A 23,955-nucleotide genomic window follows, 5' to 3' on the forward strand; every position below is an offset into this window, starting at 1 on the left:
CTCCCCATTTAAAAAACTCAGAGATACCTCAGGAAACTTGCAAGCATCTTGGATTTTATGGTTCTCTGGGAAGTTCAACACAACGAAACAATTCGTTATGGGTTCTGTTTTATTCTTATTAAAAATCACATATTTATCAAAAATAAACACTATGAGTGAAAAACATCTTTTCATTTAAAGACCTGTTTTTCCACTAGAGACCGTCATGACAAAATTTTTCAACCACCCCATTACAGTCATAACCAGGTATGAAGAAAACCTGTATTATTGGCACTTAAACAGTGGGTTACCTGTTCCCATTGTTTTCCAGTGAGATTGTAGTGTTATTCAGACTTAACACTTTTGTTGTCCTTCACTGAGTAAAGACAATGTAGCAAAATGAAGAGACTTACTCTCCTCTATTTGAATGACTTCTTAGATGCAGTTTTTGTTGTACTGGAATGTATTATAAATGCATAAATTCCTCAAATCTGGATGACCTCTAATGCCCTTGAAGCATTTTCCAGTGCCCCCAGTTAGATCAGGGCAACAGAAAATAGGTCAGGATTGTATAATCTGTTCTGGTTCAAATTGTAGGAATGGTTGAGTGTCTCACCTAATTGGTTTGGGGAGCAGAAGTGTAAGTGACTTCTGATCTTGGATGTTTCCTCTGTGACTTTCCCCAAACTCCCACCATGTAGCTAAAGCCATAATCTCAATAGCCCTTACTGCCTGAAGGTAATGAGCGAATCCTTATTCTCGTTGCTGTCCTGTTTAGCTCAATAAAAGCTATATCCTGCCTAGCTTAAGGGGCCTACAATTTTAGTGTCTTACAGTGCCTAATCATGTTTAAAAAGCAATTTAAGATCATTTTTGGGACAAGATTTTTAGTTCCTTTGAGTTGATATAACAGAAAATCAGCAAAGCCAAAAATATAAGTATAAATGTCAGTGGTTTGAAAGGTCACTTCTGCCCCTTTCCCTACCAACATCCCAAGTATGAAACAGTGACTTCTGATGTAGTCACACATCCTGTAGTTCATCCCTTTAACTAAACAGTCTTGATATAATAATAGCAAATGACTGTAGGAGGAGATGATTTAGCTTCAGCAGGCATGAAGCCTCTTGTTACTCAGAGCAGTGTAAATAGGAGTGACTCCAGTGCAATTAGAAGAGTAGTGCCACAGGAAGCCTTATGAGGAGAGAAGAGAATCAGACCTGGAGGAGGTTTTTTTTTTAGTATTTAAATTTTCCTCTAAATGAGGATATTAGTGGTCCAGGACTGATGATGGTGTTATTGCCTCTCTTGGAAACACACTGAACTCTCATTTCTTTAAGTAGTTAGAATGTGGTATATCAGTCTGCTGGATCAGTGATAATAGGACTGTCCACTCCAATCCTGCTGCTATTGCATAGCTGGAATTCCTCTTGACTTTAATGGATGTGCTCTCAGCACAAGGGCTCAGCTGCTCCACTTGTATTGCCAGATGAAAGAGCAAAGTATTTTCTCTTTATTACCTTTCTGTAAAATTTCATTCTCTTCAGATGAGGTGATGAGTTTTGCACATTGAAACATATTCATATTCAGAAGCATCGAATATTCATGCATACCTTCATGCACGTCTAGGAATGTGATGTCACATAACTAAACATATGCTAGCCTGAAGGATGTCATGGTGCAGTTACCTTTTCAATACGCTTGTCAAAATGAGCCTATGTGACTTTTATATGGGGCATCGCCTGTCTACAGCAAGGCTAGAGGAAAAATGCCTTGCTTCATATCTTTTTGTCCCCTGTATAATTGAGTAAGAAAGTTAGTGGGACAGAATACTATCTTTAAGTTTAATTTACCTTTTTGCATACCTGCTTTTTATTGGAGCCTTATGTAATTTTATCATAGTCTCTCTTATCTATAGCAGAATCATCCTCACAGTTGGTTGCACACACAGAATTCCCTGTTCTGAGTCCTTTCTTTGCAGTCTGCTTCCCTTCTGTCAATAGTGACTTCACTGCATGTTTCTTGATTTTTGCCTTCAGTCTCCAATGCTGATGGTTTAAGCATTTCCTACATAGAGAAACCATTTCAGGCATACCTTGTCCAGTTGTGGTATCCATACTGCAGGATACAGAAGGGTACCAAACTGCAGGAGCAGCTAGGTGTTTGGTCCTAAAGCTAGTGGAGTATATTTTCAGCATTAATCCAGTGCTTTTCTACGTAAGAATGTTTCCATAGTCAAGGGTGTGAGTTTTTTGTGAAGTTAATTGTGTTTTTCAAATAAAACTCGATGCAAGTGTCATAACATCAACATTGTTCATCTGCATGACCAGTGCTCACAGTCTTGGCCTGTACTCTCTGCCAATTTTACTTCCTCAGGATGTCACTGGGGAGGCTTAAGCAGCCTACAAAGTATTGTATGCAAAAGCATCTGACGTCAGTTACTGCAGGGAGACAGCGTGGTTTCGTTGCTTACATTCAGGGCAGCCCGCCAGGAACTCCCAGGCTCTAATCCTGGCTCTGCTTCTGGGAGGGCTGCTGCAGTCTGGACAAATCAGTGCAAACTAAAGCAAAAGTTTCAGCAGAGAGATGGTTTAGATAGCTTCTAGAATAGGACTATTGAATACAGTAAAGAACTTTACAGTGTCTTATAGTGTAGGAGGTGAAAGTGAAAAGAAAGATTTTGTGTTGACCAGTTGAAATAGTTGATTTTTTCTAAGTGAAAAGGCACAGCCTAAACCTTTTCTCTCAGTTTCAATTTTGCATCTAGACTTCCCGCTTTTTCTTTTGTTTCTTGGTTTCTTTGTTTCATTAATGTAAATGATTACATTAGATTTTCACTCTTCTTCCTTGCAATTGATTGACAACTTCAAAGATTTCTCCCTGTTTTTCTGCAAACTTTACCTGCCGTTGGATGATTGCAGTAAATGTGTAAGTAGAACAGATGTGAAAAGAGGATGCCTGTGACTTTGGTGCAAGGGAGAGCCTGTGTCTTCACCTCCATGCTATCTTTATCTAAATGACTCTACTGTAGATATTCACAAGCATGACCCAAGGAAAGCAGGTTTGTAAATGCACAGGCTTTTCCACTTTCTTTAGCCTGTGTTTGCTCCTCCTGATTGATGAAAACAAGTCCCACTAAAGGCCCTTGTGGACTTCATTAATTATGCTAGTGGTTGATTGGTTTGGCTGAGATTTGCTTTATAACAATAGACAGATTTAATTAGCAACAGCTCCAGTTATGACAGCTTCACAACCTCCTGGGCGCAACATGCACCAGGCTTCCTTTTGTGTTATTTTCAAGCTATCAAACAACCTTTAATCTTCCCAAATTAAAAAGAAAACAAAGCATACAATGCATAATATGTAGAAAGAATAACAGAACTGTCTTCACATAAGCGATAATAAAAACTTCTCCTTATTAGGTGGCTGAATGCCAACATTGCTGTTTCCTGTGATGCTTGTTATCTGGAAAAGTTAAATATTTAGAATCTGTTTTATTTGAACAGTACTGTTAAAACCAGTCCTTTAGATTTTCTCTTGTTGGTTGCAGAGTGCCTCAAAATAAATGAGGTCTGAGGTATATGTGTGTGGGGAGACAGGATGGGAGCAGGTCCGAAAACGTTAAAACTATTTGTGGGAAGCAAGCTAAGGAAACACTTTGAAAAATAACACTTTATTAAAGCTGTTTTTTACTCTCACACACAATGGATTGTTGGAAAATACTTATGTAATGCTTATTCTATTGGTACAGGTCATTTATGTGGTACGTTAAACACACTTAAAACTAATAATCTTCTGAGAACTTAAAGTAACCATGGCTTGTAAAGTATTAAGGATCATTAGTCACACTTTAAAACTCTAATTTTACTGGTTAGAAAAAATCTTTGACTTTACTACTATGCATCATCAAAGAAGCCTTTAAAACTGTTCTGGATACTAGGGACCAAATTTTCTGTTACTGATCCTTACTGTGTACAGTGGAGTGGTTCCAGTTTACAGGAGCAAAAATCGTGGCCTGGAATTTTCAATATGATAGGGGTCTTCCATTCTTCAAAAGCATAGGGATGTTTCACTATCACACCATATTTAACATTATCTAAACTTCAGAGAACTATTCCTTTTTGAAAACAGAGATGAAAGTGGGGTGGAACTAGCATTTTTATTTTTAATTCAGATTGCCCTTGTTTTTCTCCAAAGTTTGAAGTTTCTCCAAAGCCAAGCCAAGGATTTGGCTTTGCTTGTGAAACCAAAGCACAAGCTGAGCTGTTTAACCATGGCCATATGAAAAAAAGAGAAGAGCTACATAAAACTATATTAAAAAGTTGGAGCTGAAAGAAATAATATTAGAATATTCTTATTGGCTTTTACTCTTCTTTGGCTCATCCTCTTTATTGCATGCAAAACTTGGCTGAAATCAATAAATGGTCTTCTATCTGAATCCTGCACCTCTCCTGTTATGAATACCGACTTCCTATGTGCTAGATAAATAGTCCGTTTTGGACATAATGTGCTGGAGGGGAAAGACCTGAACAGCTTTTAATCTAAGATGAGCCTTGGATTTGTGCAGGGTTAAAGCAGTGCAGTTACCTTTTGACCAGGCTTCATGTTCATGTTATTTGTCGAATCTCATACTGAGGACAAGAGTTAATGCATTCCGGGAGCAGTGTGACTCAACAGATGATAGCACTTTACAGTATTTGCTTCTTGCTCTGTTAAAAGACTTCATTGCACAACATGGTTTTTGTAATTAGAAACATGAGCAATAACATGCATGCTCATTTTCCACCTGCTTCTTGCCTTCTCTTTGGCAAGATGAAGAAGAGCAAGTCAGTATAAAAGTCGCCAGTTTTTTGATTCATCTGTCATTAATTAACTTTTCAAGGTGCAGATATGTTCTCAGCATGAATAAAAGTTTTATATATTGGGATTTTTTAAATCAAGTGGGTTTGAAGGGTACATATCTGAGAGCCCTGGAGGTGGAATCATTCTGCTCAGCCACTAGAGGCAGTAGGAATGATGGAAGCATAAACTTTTGCATTATAGCTGTCAGAGTAACACTCCCTGAAACACTGAGGGAGAGGAGAATTTCTGTTTCAACAGCTTGTTTAATCACTATATTCCTGCTCAGTGTCAGAGGGCCAAATACGTACAATTATGTGATGCCCATCCAAGCTGCTGTGAACTAGAGAGAGGGGCATATTATATTGACCATTTTGTAAGATACTCTGAGACATGTAGAGGAGAACTACATAAATGCAAAATAGTATTCTCTTGTTTTTCAAATACATCTGCATATTTTTTTAACTGTGCACCTTGGATCATGTTCCCATAAGCCAGCCAGAAGTTCTCCTAGCTCCTGCTGGCTTCTGTAACAGTGGTCAGGGTTCTCTATGTAAGGTGGTTGGAAATGAGTTCATGCTTAGAAAACAAAGTGTAGGTGGAGAGCAGCAACCTCAGGCGGGAGTTAAGCAATAAGACTGGACAACACTGCATGATGCCAACAGCATTAGCAGTGTGGACCAATGGCAGGAACATGTCACAAACTGCAGCCACAGATGCCAGTGTACACTTCTGAAATTATAATTACTTGGGTGCCTAAGGTCAAGTGTCCAAAGTCATATCCAGGCACTGATGTAAGTATCTCATTTTCTGAATTGGTGAACAGAAAAAACTCCTGTTTCACTGAGGGGAAGCGCTGGGTTGATAAACATTCCTGTAAACTGGCTGGCTTATTTAAGTGCCAAAGTATGAATTTAGGTACACCAGTTTGCACATTTTGTTTTGTAATTTTTAGTAGAGCTGTTCAAACAAATACTTACCGTCAGCTCACCTGGCAAAGATTTTCATTTTCACAGCTCTGTGGAAAAAGTGAACCAGCTTTATTTTCATTTCAAGTATTTCTTTAAAAATGAGAGATTTTTCCAGCGGCAGAAGGCTAACATTTGCTGGTCAATATACTCATAAAGCAAGAATGGTAGCTTTGCGCAATTTTGTTTAATGAATGAGCCTTTAGATTGCTATAGCTAACTGGGCAGCAAGCCACTGTGTTTGGGAAAAGCCAGTGATTTTCATTTGCTGTAATTTTGGGTGGTGGCTTTCTTGTTTGGTTGGTTTTGCAGTTTGAATACTATGGTGCTCTCTGCTTTGGCAGGGTGCGGCAGCCATACCTAGCAATAATAGGAACTGATATTTCCTCTTAAGTAGGACAAGCAGTTTTCAGCCCACTTGGCAAATAATTGCTTTCAGATGTATCCTTGCAGGATAGGGCAGTCTTCTGCACAGTATTCTCTCTCATTTTAGGGTAGCCAAGTTAACAAAGTCTAGCAAGAGCACCTGGAGATGATAATCTATCTTCTCTGCAGTTTGTAGTGAGTAATTACAATCTAAGTGAATGTCCATGACTTATTGAGTAAAAGGGGATGAGGGACCTCATCTCCTCAGATTTTTCCTCTCCTTGTGAAGCCTACTGATTGACCAGCTGACTTAAAAGAACTTTTGATTTGTGTTAAGGTTGGATTCGAAGATCAATTGTCGAGAGTAGGCTGTAAACTTGGTCCTTGGACCAAGTCTAGCTAGTGCAGTCCACTTTGCAAAGGCTTGCTATCACTTCCTCACATTGCTGTTAATGATTTAACAAAAATGCGCTACTCTTGGTTCACTTCTCTCACATGTTTCATAGATGTTATAATAAATGTTTGAATCAGAATGTTCAGGATATACATTTTGGCTGTAATGCAAAATTCATCTTTGAAATAACTTGTATTTATATTCTAATGTGTACTGATTTTATATTTCTCTGTCATTTATCTACAGAAGGAGTAAATGCTAATACTTAAACATTTAAAGCCAGATTCTGTCATGTTTGTAGATGGAAGACTACTTCTTTGTGAGTGAGTGGGCCGATTTCACACTACTGTTCTATTCAACATAAATAAGAATGGCAAAATATAGTTATGTTTTGTTTTAAAACAGTAGCTAATTTGACTCATTATAATCTGCACAATGGCAGTGGGAGAACTCAGTGAGGGAGAAAAAGGATTATGAATGAATATTTAAGTAATTTAAATCAGTAATAATTCTGTGAGAGGAGAAATTTGAATACTTACATAATATTCCTCATCTCTTTAACCAATAAGTTGGGCTAAAAATTAAACAAACAAGCAAGCAAGCAAACAAACAATTCCAAAATAGCAGGCTTTTGTGGCAATACAGTTCATTTTCTTTTACAGTGTTGTGGTTACAATCTTTCTCATGATACTCTTAGTGTTTCAATTTCTAAGAAAAATAAAGAATTGCAGAGGTATGTGCAAAACCTTTCCTAAACTAGAAACTCTTTCAAAACCTCCAGTAGACAAGTGGGTTTGGATTTTAGTTAAAGAGCAAGTCATCCTATTTTCATGTGACATCTTTGTCTTGTGGGATCACAAACTTGTGTCTATTGATGGAACCGGAATTTGTGTGTTGCAGAAATCTTGATTTGACATAGTGCTATTTGCCTGCTCAAACCCAGGGTAAGAGTTGAGAAAATCATGGTGCATACACATAGATTAGATTGGTTGTAATCATGTTCTTTTCAGGTAAGCTAAATGGAGGCTGGTGGTCTCTGTGTGTTAGATCTTTATTTTGATGGGCTCAATGCATTTCCAGATGGTTCTCTTTGTGTATTGCAATGCCTTTGCATACAAACCCACATAGATAAATGAGAGCATCTGTCTGTGATTTATCCTGCTTTGTTCAGTGGAGTAAAGTACATAAATTAGTTTTTAGGGCTGCGTTGAAGCCATGAGCTTTGTGTTTTGCCACAATCATTCATCCAAGCTCTAGAAGTGCAAAATAGTGATCAACTGTACATTGAGAGCATTCTGCAAATGCACACAAGGGGCCTGAAATATTTGTTTCCCACGAGTTTTCACAAACAAGGAAAAACATGGGTAGGAATGTTGCCAGCTTTCTCCAGGCCTTGAGAACCCTCATGCTGATGCGTATCTAAACCTAATGTAAATCAAAACATGTGGTGCCAGATAAGCATTAATACTGTAATTTAGTCTTAGGTTTTCATTGCCATCTAGATGTTGGGACTAACGTGGAGTGTTTATTAATGTTACCTATTCCTTACAATCAGTACTTGGTCCATGAGCAAATGTTAGCCTTAATTGGAAACATACTTGCATGTGAAAATATTCAGCTGGGGCCTGATATATTGTCCATTGAATTTACTGGGTGTTTTTCTGTGGATTTCTGCTGGGGGAAGATTGGGCCACGTAAATACTTTTTATTTGATTTTAGGTTAATGAATAGTCTTTATAGAAGTTAGTAGCATGAGCATATGAATTCCTGCATTTCTTTATATCCTTGAGCTGCACTTAATTTCTGTTAGAGTTGAGTTTATTTGAAACTGTCAAGAGAGGGCAGGCAGACAAATTCTTGTAAGAAGAGGTCTTCTTAAGAAAGATTGGTGTGAGATGCCCATACAGTGGCCATGAAGGATGAGGAGAAATAACTTTGTGTACATAAAAAGTATGAAGTTGGCATTTTAAACTGCATTACATCAAAACATCTACTTCAGAGAAAGAATCTGTCATGCTAGAGAAGGTCTAAACGAAAGCTGGAAAGAATAGGAAGCCATAGAGTTATACCTCTCCTTCACTAGAATTAAATCATTTAAGGACTTTTTTTGCCATTTGTATTGGCTGTGTTTATAGCAGGAGCAGACACGGTGGATTCTGGGTGATGAAATTGGTCAGCTACAGGTAAAGAACCTGCTATTTTGCCTTGAAGATGCATATTTGCTGGAGTTAGGAATAACAGGGCCACCGCTGTAATGGATTGTTTTGCCATCCAGTCAACATACATTCCTCTTCAGGGAGAGCATAGCTTGAATAGAAATTATCCTAATTCCCACTGCCTTTCTAAAGTGAACATTTTTGTCATATGTAGAAATACAATTTGGTGTAATGTAAGTGGAAATCCATTCAATGAAATTTGAAGACTATGAAAACTAGTTGAAAATATAAAAACATATTGTAATCAGTTTCCTTGAAGCCTACTAACTTCACTGGTTCAAGGAGGGTTCATCCTAAGCAAATGGATCTTACTCCTGTGAGTTGTGAATTCATTGGAGCATTGCATGGGTGGCAACAGGAGGACTATTTATGCATCCTAATGATTATGGTTGTGAAATAAACTAGGACAAAACTTGTGTAAGTAAGTAAGTGAAGTGTTCTAAAGGGATGCCTAAATTAGGCTTATTAACTTGGACAGACAGATGGTTTGATTAGCAGAAATTGTCATAGAATTTAAGTCTCTGTGTACTGAAATTTGAACATGAATATATTCTGTCTCTATATCCTCTCAGAAACGTGGGACAACTGCAATATTAACTGTCTCTAATGTTACACTGCACTCCTCTAGAGTGTGTGTATCACTTTTTGGAGTATTTTTGTTCATAGGTTTCTTGTTACCTGCTTTCTATAGATGACATTGAGCTTCAAGCCCTAATAAAAGATCCCTTTACCCTGGAAACCAGGCTGTGTAAATTGTCCTTTCATGGCCCATTATGATAATGAGGAAAGGAGAGAGAAGGAACCAACTGAAACCAGAATTTCTTGGAGTGGATTCTGTTTGTCATATACACATTGTGGGGTTAAGGAAATTGGATAGAAATGTTTGTATAGTGGCAGGAAATGTTAAAGTAGCATACAGACGCCTTTGTAATTTTCTGCAGATTCTGCAACTTGCTTCTGCATAACATACTGAAATTTAGACATACATGCAGTGATTTACATTCAAGCAAAAAACCCCCTCCCAAATTATTTGTAATCATGAAATTCCACATGTTGGGAGAACCTGTGATAAGACACAGCACAACTGCCAGAATTTCTGAAACAAGGGGCTAAAACATCCCCTGTTACAAGACCAACAAGATGATAATCATAAATTACATAGTACGGTGATCAGCAGTTTAGATGTGCTACAGACAAATGTACCCTTACGTAGTTTTTTCAGGATGACTTTTCCAGAAAAGCCACCTCTTTTCTCCTCCAGGACATCCCCATGTAAACATTAATTAACAGTCTAAGTAACCCATCAGAGATGAATAAATGGAGTCTTTAACAAAGAAAGATTTACAGTGTTATACCTTACTACTACTGAGGTATTTTTCTGTTCATGTAAAATAACTTAATTCACTGAAATCCAGACTCTTTTCTTAAGGATAACTGGCAACAAGAATTGTTGAAGATTTTATACGAAACATGAAACTTATCCACACTTTGTCATTAGCTGGAGTATCTTTCTCATTGACAGAAGATGCAACATTTCAGATGCTTGTTTGTAGTGGACTATGAAGGCATATTGAACCAGAACAGGAAAAGTATATTTAGTAACTACCATTTAAACTATAAAGGGAAGGAATTGAATAGCAATATGACATAGGAAGTTCAATGTACATTACATTTAATCAGGTTTTTAAACTCATTTTAGTTGTGAGCAGCACTTTTACTTCATCATTCAGAAAGTCCTTGTTCAGAGTAAGTCATAGGGTGGTACAAAGGCTCTTGATGTAGACCAAGAAGGGCAAAAAGGTATATTTCCTTACATGGCTGAAATGTGCGTGTTGAAACACTTATGAACCTGGAATAAAATATAGTTGTATAGAAACTGCAAGAAGGTTTATCAACCTGAAATTAAGGATCCCAACTGAGTCACTGTGGCTGGCTAACATGGTAGGCCATGTCAAAAGGATTTTTCAGCTGTCTAATTATTTTATTGAACTAAGATGCTTGGAAAAGCATCCCCTTTTCCCAATAAGACCAAATTGAAGGAACTAAGTGAAATAATAACAGTGTAAGCATATTCCCTGAAAAGAAGCTGGAATGTCAGTGCTTTTCTCTTTCCAGAATGAGTGTTATTGTAGTAACTCATTCCATAGAAAATTTGATGCATTTTAATGATTAAGGTATTTATTCTACTTGTATTGTGGCATACATCTTATTCTGTACTGTTCACTTTATGAACTTCTGCCATCCATCTGTTATGGTTCCAGATCTTTGTTGTTGTCAGATTGTTTGGACAAACTGTCAGACATTTTCTAAGTTAATGACATTTATCACTGATTCTCCTGGCAAGTGAATGTTTGTTGACCATGACTCTTCTGACATTACAAAGGCAATTATTTGCAGTGGTATGGTGGCGCTGTGATAAGAGCTCTTAGTAATCACAGAGCTACAATTGCATCTTTCCAGTACTCCTGTTGTAAATAATTGAAAGTGTGAAAGGGAATGAATGGTTCCCTCAGAGAGAAAATTACAAGGAAGACTAATACTCTGGTTCTGGGAATAGCAGGCAGTATTATAGGTAAGCCTGAGAGCTGAGCTGAAGCTTGTTAGCCATTCTGTAAGGGAAGAAAATAATACATTATTCTGCACTTTTGGTGAATAAAATAAATGAACTGGGTTCAGCAGATTTGTAATAAAGCTCAGTCATTTGGCACACAGAGACCTGATAGACATATGTCCATTACACTAATTTATATTTTTACCAATTTGTCAAAAATAATCTACATTTTATCCAACACCTAATTTAGGACTAATGATAAATTTCTCTTCTTGTTACAAATCTACATCTGTAAGGGAAGAGTAAAAGATTAAAGGTTCCAACAGGAGGAACGTCGTTCCTGAAAATGCCACAGCTTTTTTTATATATGTTTTGGGTTTTTTTTCTGGAATGCCTCTGCTGATGCTGCTCTTCAAGGGCATCACTAGAGTCCTCCCAGTTACAGGAGTTTTACCTTTGTGTTTGGTATGACTCCAGGTTTTTTTTGGTCTGTTTTTCATAGACTTGCAATTAAGAACATTCCTTTTAATCTTTAAACCTTCCTTTGATTGTTGTTGCTGGCTGTCCTGTTTCCAGTCTCACTTGCAATGTTAAGTTCCATGGGTCTTCTGACTCTTCCTCCTAAAGCTGTAATCCACATTCGCAACCCTCCTTTAATATCTCTCTCACAATACTGCTTTTTCTGTACCTCTAAAACTTTAAAACAGACATACATGAGAAAAAGGATCAAAACAAACCTCACCTAGTGCAAGAGAGAAATTTCTAGCTTGAGCAGCACCTTGTAGAAAACCTTGCCTAGGCAAGTCAATCAGGAGAGTAAAGACAATTTAGCTAGATCTGTAACACCTGCTCTAAAATCACCACATCACACATGTCTGCACTGGCCCTTGACTCCAGTGGTTTTGAGTCAGCAGTGCAGTCTTCCTCCGGTTGTTTCAATCAGTGGAAACTAGAGTTTCCGAGAAATTAGGTGGTGTAGCTTATGTCAGCAGCTGAAACAGTCTGTATCTGCTTCTGCACTGGGAATTCTCCACCACATCCCCTTCACGCTGTTACATTTTGTCTGTCTGGATGACCTGACTGTGTAATCTCTATACACCAATGTATTTTCTAAACAAAGATGAGAGCATGAAGATGTATTACTCCTCTGGGTTTACTAGAGATAATAATACTTGCGCATCTGCCAGATTGTGTTGCTAGTTACAAGGATGTAAAATGAGAGGTCACAGTAGCTAATGGAATGTTCCCAAGGTTTATCAGTATGAAAGAGAAAAGAATTTAGTGGAGTTTAAGGAGGAGTAATGATTTCAACCCTCTCACTGCAGCTGCTTCACCCCATTTGCTCCTTTTTGCTTGATTATATACAAAACATAAAAAGTGAACAACTAAGCCAAGTGATGTCTTTTCCAGGGTTGTCATACCTTGTAACTTGATAATCATCATAATCCTGATTCACCAAGGGGAAGATTTATTTTGGTTACTTGAAGAGGTGTTGGTGATGGATTTCTAATTTGTGAAACCATAGCTATTTCTGTGAGGGTTTTAACATGCAAATAATTACCTATTTCCCTTTTTTAGAGGAGTCTTTCTGTCCTCACTACACTGTTTCGCTGTGTGCAGTTTATTATATAAACACTGGTGCTTTGAGAGCTATTCAGTCTCAGCTTGTCAGTGGGTAGATCAAGACAAAAACATGCAAAATCAATTCATATAGCTGTCCTGCTCAAATACTGTGTGAAACAAAAGAGGGAGGAAAAAAAAAATCGACCAAAGAACTGAAAAAACCCACTCAGTCTGTGTCTTGCAATCATACTAGCAAGTGATATGCTTGTTTTTTAAACCTTTTACATGGATTGGAACAAAATACACTGTTTTGGAAACTAGGCCATTTTATCAATGGAATTGTGTGCCATTTAAAGTATGAAGGTGTTTAACTTCCTGCCACCTTTTCAGAAACCTTACTGATTTTGGTCATCTTCATTAGCAAAAAGCTGGTGTAGAGCAGTAGCATTCTGGACATGACTAATATTTTCTCTTAGGTTTTATCTACAATTTGCAAAGCATTTTCTGATCCCTGTGGATAAAGTGTAAATGAGATTAGATTGAAGCTGAAACTCATTACAAATGCACTAGAAAATCCAGTCAGAATTCAGTTTATCTTTCTGTGGGTTAACAGTAAAAATTCAAGAGGTGTGACAGATTCAGAGAATAAGTGTGTCACTAGTCTTTGACTGAGGAGAAGCTTTTGTTGATTGAAATTCTAGTAACTTGAAATTTTTCTGTCAATAATCTGTGTCTATAGAGTGCTTAACATTCTTGTTTCTCAAATATTTAATTTTGTTCACTGGGTTAGTTTTGGAACTATACAGAAGCTGTTTTATTAAACTATATAAATTTCATGTGATAGGAGACTAACTTTAAAGTTCCTGAAGAAATAATGGCTTGAGTAAATAGACTGTCTCATTTGTTATCCCTGCAATGCCACATGTACCAATTTAGTAGTGATCAGAACCTCCTCAGCAGAGGGTTTTTTTTCCGATTGTTTTTTTTCTGACTGGCATTCTCAGGCCCTGGCATTTCTGCTCTTTGCCTCCTAATTCATAGTTTCACATAAAGGCTAGGAATGTGTAGTTATGTAAGGTTTTCTCACATCCAGAAGAGATCTGGGACATATTGTTAATGCAGATATAAAAATTACTACTTTTTCTCAAGGGTCTTTGGTCTCTAGAGCAAATGATACATCACCAATACCAGAATTACCAGAAAAGAAGGTGGAAGACTTTCCACTGTATTAAGATGTTGTTCCAAAACTGAAAAGAAAGAGCAGAATATAAACATCTAAGTGAATATCTAGATTAATTCATATAAGGAATTCTAAGAAGTTGGATTTTTTCTGTTCCCTTGGAAGAGAATCAGTAGTTTAGGGACTGTGGAGTAGATGAAGATGTTTTTTAAGGTGGCAGAGAAAGTATTTGCTTAACCATAGATTTTATCTAGTATGGGAAACAGGGTGTCCAGATGTTATTAGGATTGTATTATGAAGCAGCTGCATGAAAAGGAAACTAAAGTTCCTAACAGCAGACAGCATAAACCAATGTAGCTGTTATTTGAGCTGTAGTGAGCCGCTTTCAATACAATCCTTAAAAGCAGTCAAAGAAAGTAAAAAAAAAAGTGTTTGATAAATCTATCAGACCCTTTCCATATACCGTCTTCAGCCTTTTTGCTTTTCCTTCCAAAAGCATCATCATGTGATCAAGAACTTCAGTCGGCCCTGGAGGAAGCTAAACAGCCCCAGAAAGACAATGTGTTCGTTCCAGAGTGTGCTCAGGGCGGCCTCTACAAACCGGTGCAGTGCCATCCTTCCACTGGCTACTGCTGGTGTGTTCTGGTGGATACGGGACGTCCCATCCCTGGTACATCAACCAGGTAAGTGAATGCACATTCATTGCTCTAAATTTGTAGTGAGAAGATGCCTTAGTATGCATGTACTAACTAGCATGTAGATTTCTATTGCTGGTGGCATTATAGGTTTCTTCTACTATGAAGTGAAATACATATATAAGAGACATCAAAAATTAAGGTCATGTGGCCACAGACTTTCTCTGCAATGTCACAGGCAGCTTGCTCCCCTAGTCCTCTCTTTTATTGTGTCCTGGGAAGCCAAGGCTTGGAGCAGATGAGTAAGCCCAGAGGAAACCTCACACTCCTTAGCTTGAACATAGAAGAACTAAGTAAGATGGTCCATAACCGAAACCACGTCCAACCTCAGAAACGTACAGTTATTTTTCCAGCATCCTCCTCAACTACTTCATATGACTGTTTTTGATGGAACAATTGCTTGGGAACCCATAAAGGGGAAATATCATTTTAGTGTGTTATTAATAGAAGCTTGGAGTTGAGTTGTCTCAGCTGAGCCGGATACATGGTAAAAGTGTTGTAAGCCACATAGAGCAGATGCAGGCAAGGCAAGTATCAGGTTCCAAAGGATGTTATTTAGCCTGGTTATTGAGGTTTGGCCCTTGTAGGAATGCTATAGGAGCTCATGTAAAGCTGGCGAGCAGTATGGGTATCTTGATGCAATCATAAATATTTTCAAGCTTAAGCAAAATATTTTTTTATCATTTACATAAGGTTCATGAAAAAATGTTGTAAACCACTTGCTGTAAAGTATTATATTCTTGGGGAGTGTTTTTCACATGTTCTTCAAGTGCTGATTTACTGACAGCTGTTTATACCATAGTCTAGACCATGCCAACTGCAGTACTGGCTGAAGTGAGCATGACTTAGTCACTGTTGATCTGCTGTTTCTGGCGAGTTGAGATCCATAAACTGTCAAAATAGAATAATTGAAATTTGATCCTGAAACTGTAGGATCACTGCGCATATTGTGCGAGGACCTAGACATGTCCTCTAGAGATTCCAGAGGCTCCTTTTTCTGCTAGTCCTCCATTCTCCACCCTTAGGTTTGTTCACTGATTCTAATTTTTAGTGCTAATCCTTCTTTGAATTATATTTTAAATCATTTTATGGAACCTGTTCTATAATTTGACTCCAAATCCAGCTGTTTGGCCCCCATCCTGTGCTGATGCAGGGGATTAATCTTCCCCAGGTGTGTGATTTTTGTATATGCCTTTTCTTAAGTTTACGAGATTCCCACCAACCCATTTGTCCAGCCTATTGAGATCCCTCTGAATGGCAGCACAATCCTCTGGTGTATCAGCAGCTCCTCCCAGTTTTGTATCATCTGCAAACTTGCTAAAATTTTCTCTGTTCCAGGATCCTGGTCATTAATGAATAGGCTAAACAATACCGGCTCTAGTATTGAACTCTGGGGCACTCCACTGCTGTCTGGCTTTGAGCTGAAATTTGTGCTGCTGATCCCAATTCTTTGAGACTGGCAGTTCAGCCAGTTTTCAACACACCTCAATGTTCATTTATCTAGCACATACTTCAGCAGTTTGTCTATGAGAATGTAAGCAGAGACAGTGTCAAAACCCATGCTAAAATTAAGATAATATCTGCTCATCTCCTTTTATCCACTGGGCCAGCCATATCATAGAAGGCTGCAGGGCCAAGCATGATTTCTTCTTCATAAATCCATGCTGACTACTCTCAATCACCTTCTTTATCCCTCATAAGTCTTGAAATAGCTTCTAGGAAGATTTGCTTCATCACCTTCCAGTTCACTTTCTTATTTGTGTGTATAGTGTGCATGCAGTGTGTATGATTTTGACTTCTACTGTTATACAGACTAGAATTCTAAGTCTTCCCAACCCCTTAATGAATCACCTATGGATCTAGAATCAGTTTCCATCTTCTTTTTTTCCTGTTTGGTCAGCTGGCCTCTTCTGTTAGGCAGCTACACAGCCACTCAGCTGTGGAGAAGAGATGGCAGGGAGGTCTTTCACTGTGCTGCAACTTCGGTCTCCAAAGTTGGAAGGCCAGCAAATTGGATTCAAGCATTTCATGCATATGGTTTAGACACAAATCTTCCTTTTGTGTGAGTGCTCTGCCTGGTGGTTGTTACTCGAAAGATCAACTGCTGTGGTCTTAACCATTTCGAATCTGCTCAGCTTTGCTGGACTTAATGGGTAATTCTCAATGGAGCTCTGAGGAAGTAATGTTTAGTAATATCTCTGGAGAGGAGATTTCTGAGCACAGATGGGTAAGTAGAATACTGAATTTTAGGAGTTTCATACTAAGTAAAGAATGACTGGTGTATTTAGGAATCTGGTAAACAAGCAGGTGGGATTACTGTCTGGAATTTAAAAGGAGTGTCTAGACCTCATTTCTGAGAAAGATTTAGGTGGGCTGGAATCCCAACTTTTTTTTTTTTTTTTTTCCTGTATTGATAAACTATTTTTTTTTTTTGCCACTGGCAAAGGGAAAGGGGATCAGAATACAAGTATGCAGTTGTCTTTCTGTAATTCTTTCTTATAGAATGAAGAGTGAACATGTGAGTCTTTAAAGAACCAGATGCTCATGAAAAATGGTGTATGCTATCTTCCAGCTTCCCATTGACAAATACAAATTGGAAGAGTAGCTATTAAAATGCTGCTGCAGGAAGCAATAGCATTAGTAGTCCTGGTAGCAAGATGGATGCATTGAATCCTGGAATCTCTGTTGTGCAAATCTGGATCGTATCATTAGGGGACAACAGTGAAAGCATAGACAGATCTGGGAAGCTGTTGCCAGACCAACGTAGCATTTTACATGTTGTTGGTTTTGAATACATTCATAAGGATGAAATTGGTCATATCATCAGGCTCTGAATACCACAATAAATAAATAGTAGTTGCATTAAATTAGCCTTCCAAAATACGAAGGGAATTTACTAATATTCATTTACCTTCTAGTATCCCATCATCTGAAAAAAGATAAATAATTTGTCAGTGAAGGTATTCCATAAAAAAAAGAAATATCGTTCTAGAGTTAAAATAAAATAAAATATGTGAATGAAGAACCGCTCTAGGACATTCATGACAGTAAAATGCACAAGAAATAAGTGAAGTTGTAGTATAAAGCTGGAAACATCCATTTGACTAAAAGTAGGTAATGCATTTAAAGGGTACAATCAACCATTACCCCAAGTCTATCAGTATGGTCCTCACGAGCTGGCTCCCAATGCCTCTTGGGCATCACAGTGTGACTCGGCCTTTTTGCTTAGCAGGGCCATGAGTCTCTGTTCTCACACGTGACTTTTTAGCAACTAGGATCATGGGCAAAGTAATCTCCAATCCATTTCTACAGGAATCTCTAAACTTAAAAAAGTATATAAATCATCAGTTTCATGAGGCTGCTGACACTGTAGAATCTCTGTGAAAGCCTCCATCCCCTACTGCTTTGTACACCTCAGTAAATCTCAGTGCTTCCCAGCAGACTGCTCAGAGGTATAAAGTAGGCTTCATAAGCCCTTGCCAACTCTAGGTATACATTTGCTGCTAGGGATTCTTTCTTTAAAATTCAAAAGAGTAACTTGAGATGTCTTTTGACTACATTATTTTTAACCTGACAGTACTCCATTCTGACATACTATCCTTTTCCCACTCTTTCCCCATGAAAACTGAGGCAAGTGTGTTTTTCTTATCAGTTCTTAGCATGGCTGATCCTGTATGGTAAATTTCTAATGATTCATTTTCTTTCTTCAGTTGCTTTAAAGAGTTAAATGTAGAGTTTTCATATTGCAGCATTTTAGCACTTATTGGTCTTTAATAGATTTAGTTTGTATATGATTAACTACATGTGTATTTAATAAAAAAGCCAAAAGCATAGAAGAGTAGAGGCCAAAAAGAAAGTGTAGGCACAGAGAAGTAACAATAATGGAAGAGGATGAGGGGAATGTAGAGTCAGGTATCAGATTAATTGGGGACCAGGCTGATTGCCAGATACTGCATTAGTGAGTACTGCTCACAGATTTCCCTTTCACTCTTTTCTTGGCTGATTGAAGTGGTCATCCATCAGGTATCTGAATCCAACCCATGCTATCAAAGCAGCTTCTATTCCTGCCATTCTTTAGGGGAAAAAAGGGCCCTTAGCTCTCCCATGTCCATGAAAACAACATTCTACCTTCTTGCAGCAGCCAAAATTTGATGGGCCAGTGGGCAGTTTCATCAGATGATGTGAAAATACATTAAACACTCAAAAGAAAAATAATACTGTTTTTTTCTTTCTGCCTGATAATTAAGATCAGAATACTTAGATATTGTTCTTGGGGGCAGTCTGGCCTGGACTCACCATTATTAATGGCCACCTGGACATAGCCACCATTTAATGTTTTAAAAAAGATTATTTTGTTCCACAAATTTATATTAGTATTTTTTAATTCGACATTTTAGTGTGCCATGCAGTGAATGTAGTTTGGAGAACTTAAAATTTAAAGGAAGATACATAAAATATGAAAGAAACTGGATTCAGTGAACAGGTGTGTGAAAAACTACCATGCATCTATAGTGAGATATAAGAAAAAAGGAGAGATTCAGCAGCAGATGCTCCCATGCCTCCTAGGCTCGCATGAAAAAATTACTGCTAGTGGTGCTGTCCATGTTTGTTGGAAGTACAGATAGAATCATATCATGTCATACAATCATAGAATGGTTTGGGTTGGAAGAAACCTAAAAGATTATCTAGTTCCAACCTCCTGCCACGGGTAGGGACACCTTCCACTAGACCAGGTTACTCCAAGCCCCGTCCAACCTGGCCTTGAACACTGCCAGGGATGGGGCATCCACAGCTTCTCTGGGAAACCTGGATTTTGGAATAGATAATGATTTTTTAGTTTTGTATCAACCGCAGGGGAATAAAGATGTACTAACTTCTTTGAGGTAAGTGGAAAATAGGCAGATGAATTTGCATTGCCCTTTCTGAATGAAAAACAGTCTTATTCCCTGAATAAAAGAAGGAACATGTTTAATTTGGACTAGATAATTAGAAATAAATTAGTCCTAAATCAAATTAACCTTTACTGGTTTTATTCTCTCCCTGTTTGTTCTTTAGGTATGAACAACCGAAGTGTGATAATGGTGCCAGAGCACACCCAACCAAAACAAAGGATTTGTACAAAGGACGCCAGCTTCAAGGTCAGTGAAATAGATAAATTGGGTTTCATACATTTCAATGCTTTGTTTATTTACTGCAGTAAATTAGAAAGCAATTTCTTACCCTATATCAAAACAATGTATCTTCTAGATATCTCAGTATTGATTTGCTACTGACTATAGTCTTTGACTTTGGAGCTGTACATGTAAATATGGGTCTTAGGATGTTGTCAGAGAAAGTAAGGTTCAATTTTCTCAGTAGTTTAAAGGCATTAACATTTACTTACTGGAATTATTCTTAGCTGTTGTCATACCAGAGAAGTCAGAAACTATGTCCAGAATAATTTGGCCCATACTTCATAATCCTTATTCTATCAAAATCTATGGGAAATTTCCCTCCATCTTTGTCCTGGGTTCAGCTATAGCAGTCATTTTTCTCCTTCTTAGTAGCTGGTGCAGTGCTGTGTTTTTGACTTTCAGCCTGGGATCAACGCTGAAATATGTATCATCTAATTACTTTTTTCTGAAAGTACCCTTGACAGTTTACCACAGAATATTCTTCTGTTCTTATCTGTTGCGGGAACAAACCTTGGTGTTTATTAGATTTTTAATTTTTTCAAACCTTTTATAAGCATGTGAGAGGTCTTATCTCTGGATAGTTGAGGTACACAGAAGTCAGTAGACTTGCTTAATTTTTGAAATGGCGTGTTAATTTGTTTGAATAACTTGACTTGTAGCAGGTTTAGTGAATTATGAATTAGAATTATGAATCAGTTTCAGCTATTGTAAAGAACCAGAAACAAGCTAATTATGTGGGCAGATTTTTTGTGTCATGAAAAATATTTCAGTTTAGCCACTCAGAGAAACGTTTAGGCAATGATTCTGAACTAAACATGCCCATTAGTGTTGAAAGGTGTATTGAGTGAAGCACACATTAATAATCTCTGTCATGAAACAAATTTAATTACAAGGTATAATAAAAAAAAAAGCAATATGATTGATATGGTTTTATACTACATATAATTATATGTTGTGTTCTACATAGAGAGAAGTCAACCATAGGATTAATTGTAAGCCATCCAAATACTGTAGCTGTTAAAAATGACAAGTGTGAGCCAAAATCATATCTAGCTAGGTATGAGGGGACAGAGAGACAGGAACAGGACAGACAAAGCAGAGAAGTAATCATTCATACCATTTTAGATAGCCCTATTATTTTTTCTGGATTTTATCTAGAATTGTGGGTACAGTTCTGGTCATTTGTGTTCAGGAAAGTGGATGCACAGGAAAAGTTAGCTAGGACTAATGTATCAGGGAAAGCAGCTACTTCCCGAGAGAAAGCAGCTAACATTTATTTCATTTAGACAAACAAGATAAGGTCTGGAGGTTATATTGTTCCTCTGAGACCATGAGGAAGAGAAACTCTTCCCCTGTTACAGCTTTGGCACAAGAAAAGTAGTATGAACTACCTTGAATGCATTTTACCTGGGAGCTGTAAAGTGTTTTCCAACTACTAAAGCAGTGAAACATCAGCCTTCTAAAGGATTAGTAATGGGGAAGAAAATCTGGTTGGTTTTTTAGATAGGTCTTGGTTACTTTTGAAAGAGGCTATGTTGAATGAGTGAGGTACTCACTCTGCATTATAGCTTATCACTTAAGATACTGAACGTGATACTGAATTTATACTAAAAATTCAGCTTGTAGCATGTATTTCACAGCTCTTACCACATCAATTCCATTTCTCTTCCTTCATGAAAAGAGAATGGAGCATTTCTGACTTGCAGTTTTCCTGTTCAGCTGCTCACAATGTTCAGCAGGAGCCATGTGTGCCACATAAATCGCCAGATACGTGAAACTTAGTGGCAAATACACCTCTGTTGACAGTCAAATTGATGACATTTATCCATCATTTTCTCAGTTAGTATTTAATTACTGATATTACTTACTGCTGTTGTAACTTCAGAGAAGTTAGCAAGTATTTTAGGGATAATTTGGGAAATATTTTGAACCTTATTGTGGCCTTTCAATACTTAACGGGGGCTTGTGAGAAAGATGGAGCCAAACTTCTTAGTAGGGCCTGTTGCGACAGGACAAGGGGTAATGGTTTTAAGCTAAAAGCGGGTAGATTCAGACTAGATATAGGGAAGAAATTTTTGTATGATGAGGGAAAACACTGGCACAGGTTGCCCAGAGAGGTGGTAGATACGCCATTCCTGGAGACATTCAAGGCCAGGCTGGGTGTGGTTCTGGGCAACTTGATCTAGTTGAATATGCCCCTGCTCATTGCAGGAGGGGTTGGACTAGATGACCTTTGAAGATCCCTTCCAACCCAAACTATTCTATGATATTTTACAATACTTACTCTATGTAAGTATTGTAAACTAATGGAAAGTTTGCTATTGTCAACAATTTATTTCAAACAACACGTGTATAGTTACAGAATTTGATAATTACCTGATTTTGTATTTTTTCTCTGAGTGAAAAGAATTTGCACTCAGGAGAGTATAGCAGAATGAAAGCTGAAGAAACAAGTTTTGCACTAAAAGATATTACTTGCTGGTCGCACCTACCTTTTGCTAAAAATTTTGAAGAAGCATTTGCTAGCTGGACTCTTAGAGGCAGGATGAGCAGGTGAAGGGTTTTAAGCTTTCACACATCTATTTCTTATCCAAACTGGTAGTGCTTTTATACAGTACAGTAATAAAGATTAGCCCAAAGTCAAGATACTTTTCCAGTGAAACAATTAATAAGAACTTTCCATGCTGTAAATTCCTACCCGATAAATTCATTTCATTAAGTTAGGCAATGATATTTTGACTTTATTTTCTGCATTATAGTATTTTCTATTATGTGAGCTTTAGTCCAACAAACCACTGCAACAATGTGAGCTCATAATTATAATTATGTATGACATGGATTTGCTCTGCCATATCTTATATTACTTAATTTTTGACTTTCAAATAGTTTATATTATTTTAAAATAAGGCAAATACCACCATTTTCTAACTTATGGGTTAGAGGAGAACCTCCCTCTTCTACTCTGCAGCAGCATAGAGTAAGTATGTCTATAGAAGTCAGAGGGGGAAGAGGTTACTTAACAGTTGTGTTACTTAACGCAGTTGTGTTAAGGTGTTTTTCTTTGTCTCTCTAAAGGCTATGTCTTTTCTTTCTCTTAACTAGTCTATTTAATAGACTAGTTTATTAAATGCCGGAGTCGTCAACTGGCAAATTTCTCTTTTATCATACAAACACTACATTAAGTAAAAATGAATTGAGATTTTCTTTTTTATTATTTCTTAAAAAGAAGATTGAAAGAGGATCTTGCACAGTTGTTGCTAGTTAACAACTAATACATAGAATTGCACAAATGGCTAATATGAAGCAACTTTTTAGTAGAAATGAACTGCTGTTACTCAAAGTTTCTCTATTGTAAGCAGTGCTGCAAAGGCATGTTTACATTTGTGTTGTCTAAATTTAAATACATCACCTGATTGCTCAGTGGTGCCAGGACTGAATGAAAAATGTAGGTTAATTGCGTACTTTCAAGGAATAATACATTTTTGGAAAGACGGGTTTGGTTGATTTGCAGATTATACCCACAAAAAATGCAGTAGCTCTGGGTGAAACCACTGTCACTGTCTGCTGTATAAAACCGGGAAGATTTTAAAACAATTACTTTATTACAATGAATGATCTTAAATAGGATAAAACTCACTGGTACATCCTCAGGTGGATTAAACTGACGTAGTTCTGCTGTTATGCTGATTTATACCACCTGAAAATTTGAACCCATTATATGTTAAGCCAAATACTTTTAGCAATAATTTGCAAATAAATCAAAATGCAGTTTTTGGCATACACAGATATCTTGTTGAGGCAAAATTGTAGAAGGTAAAGACCCCTTGAAATCTATGGCAAAATTCCCACTGATCTAAACAGAGCTAAGAATATATCCTCACATCCTAAGGGTAACTTAAAATAAAGCACCTGAAATTGAAGGCTAATCTGATGTTTGTAAGAATGATCCAAGCCACCTGTATCTGTTAGATCGTCTGGAAGTTATATAATAATAATTCTTCCTATTAGATTTCTGTTCCTTTTTTTAAAACCA

The 23,955-nt window shown here is 37.5% G+C and overlaps 1 protein-coding gene across 4 annotated transcripts in view; it reads left to right on the forward strand.

The window, feature by feature from the left end:
* The window catches only part of SMOC2 (SPARC related modular calcium binding 2), a 137,671-nt gene that overhangs the window by 80,308 nt on the left and 33,408 nt on the right, over window positions 1-23,955 (forward strand). For all 4 annotated transcript variants that reach the window (XM_030499891.2, XM_030499892.2, XM_030499894.2 and 1 more), the window contains 2 exons: window positions 14,550-14,736; window positions 19,804-19,886. In XM_030499891.2, the coding sequence (XP_030355751.1) occupies window positions 14,550-14,736; window positions 19,804-19,886 (270 nt within the window). The remainder of the gene's footprint in view (window positions 1-14,549; window positions 14,737-19,803; window positions 19,887-23,955) is intronic.

This window comes from Strigops habroptila, chromosome 10 (genome assembly GCF_004027225.2).
Source record: "Strigops habroptila isolate Jane chromosome 10, bStrHab1.2.pri, whole genome shotgun sequence".
NCBI lineage: Eukaryota > Metazoa > Chordata > Aves > Psittaciformes > Psittacidae > Strigops > Strigops habroptila.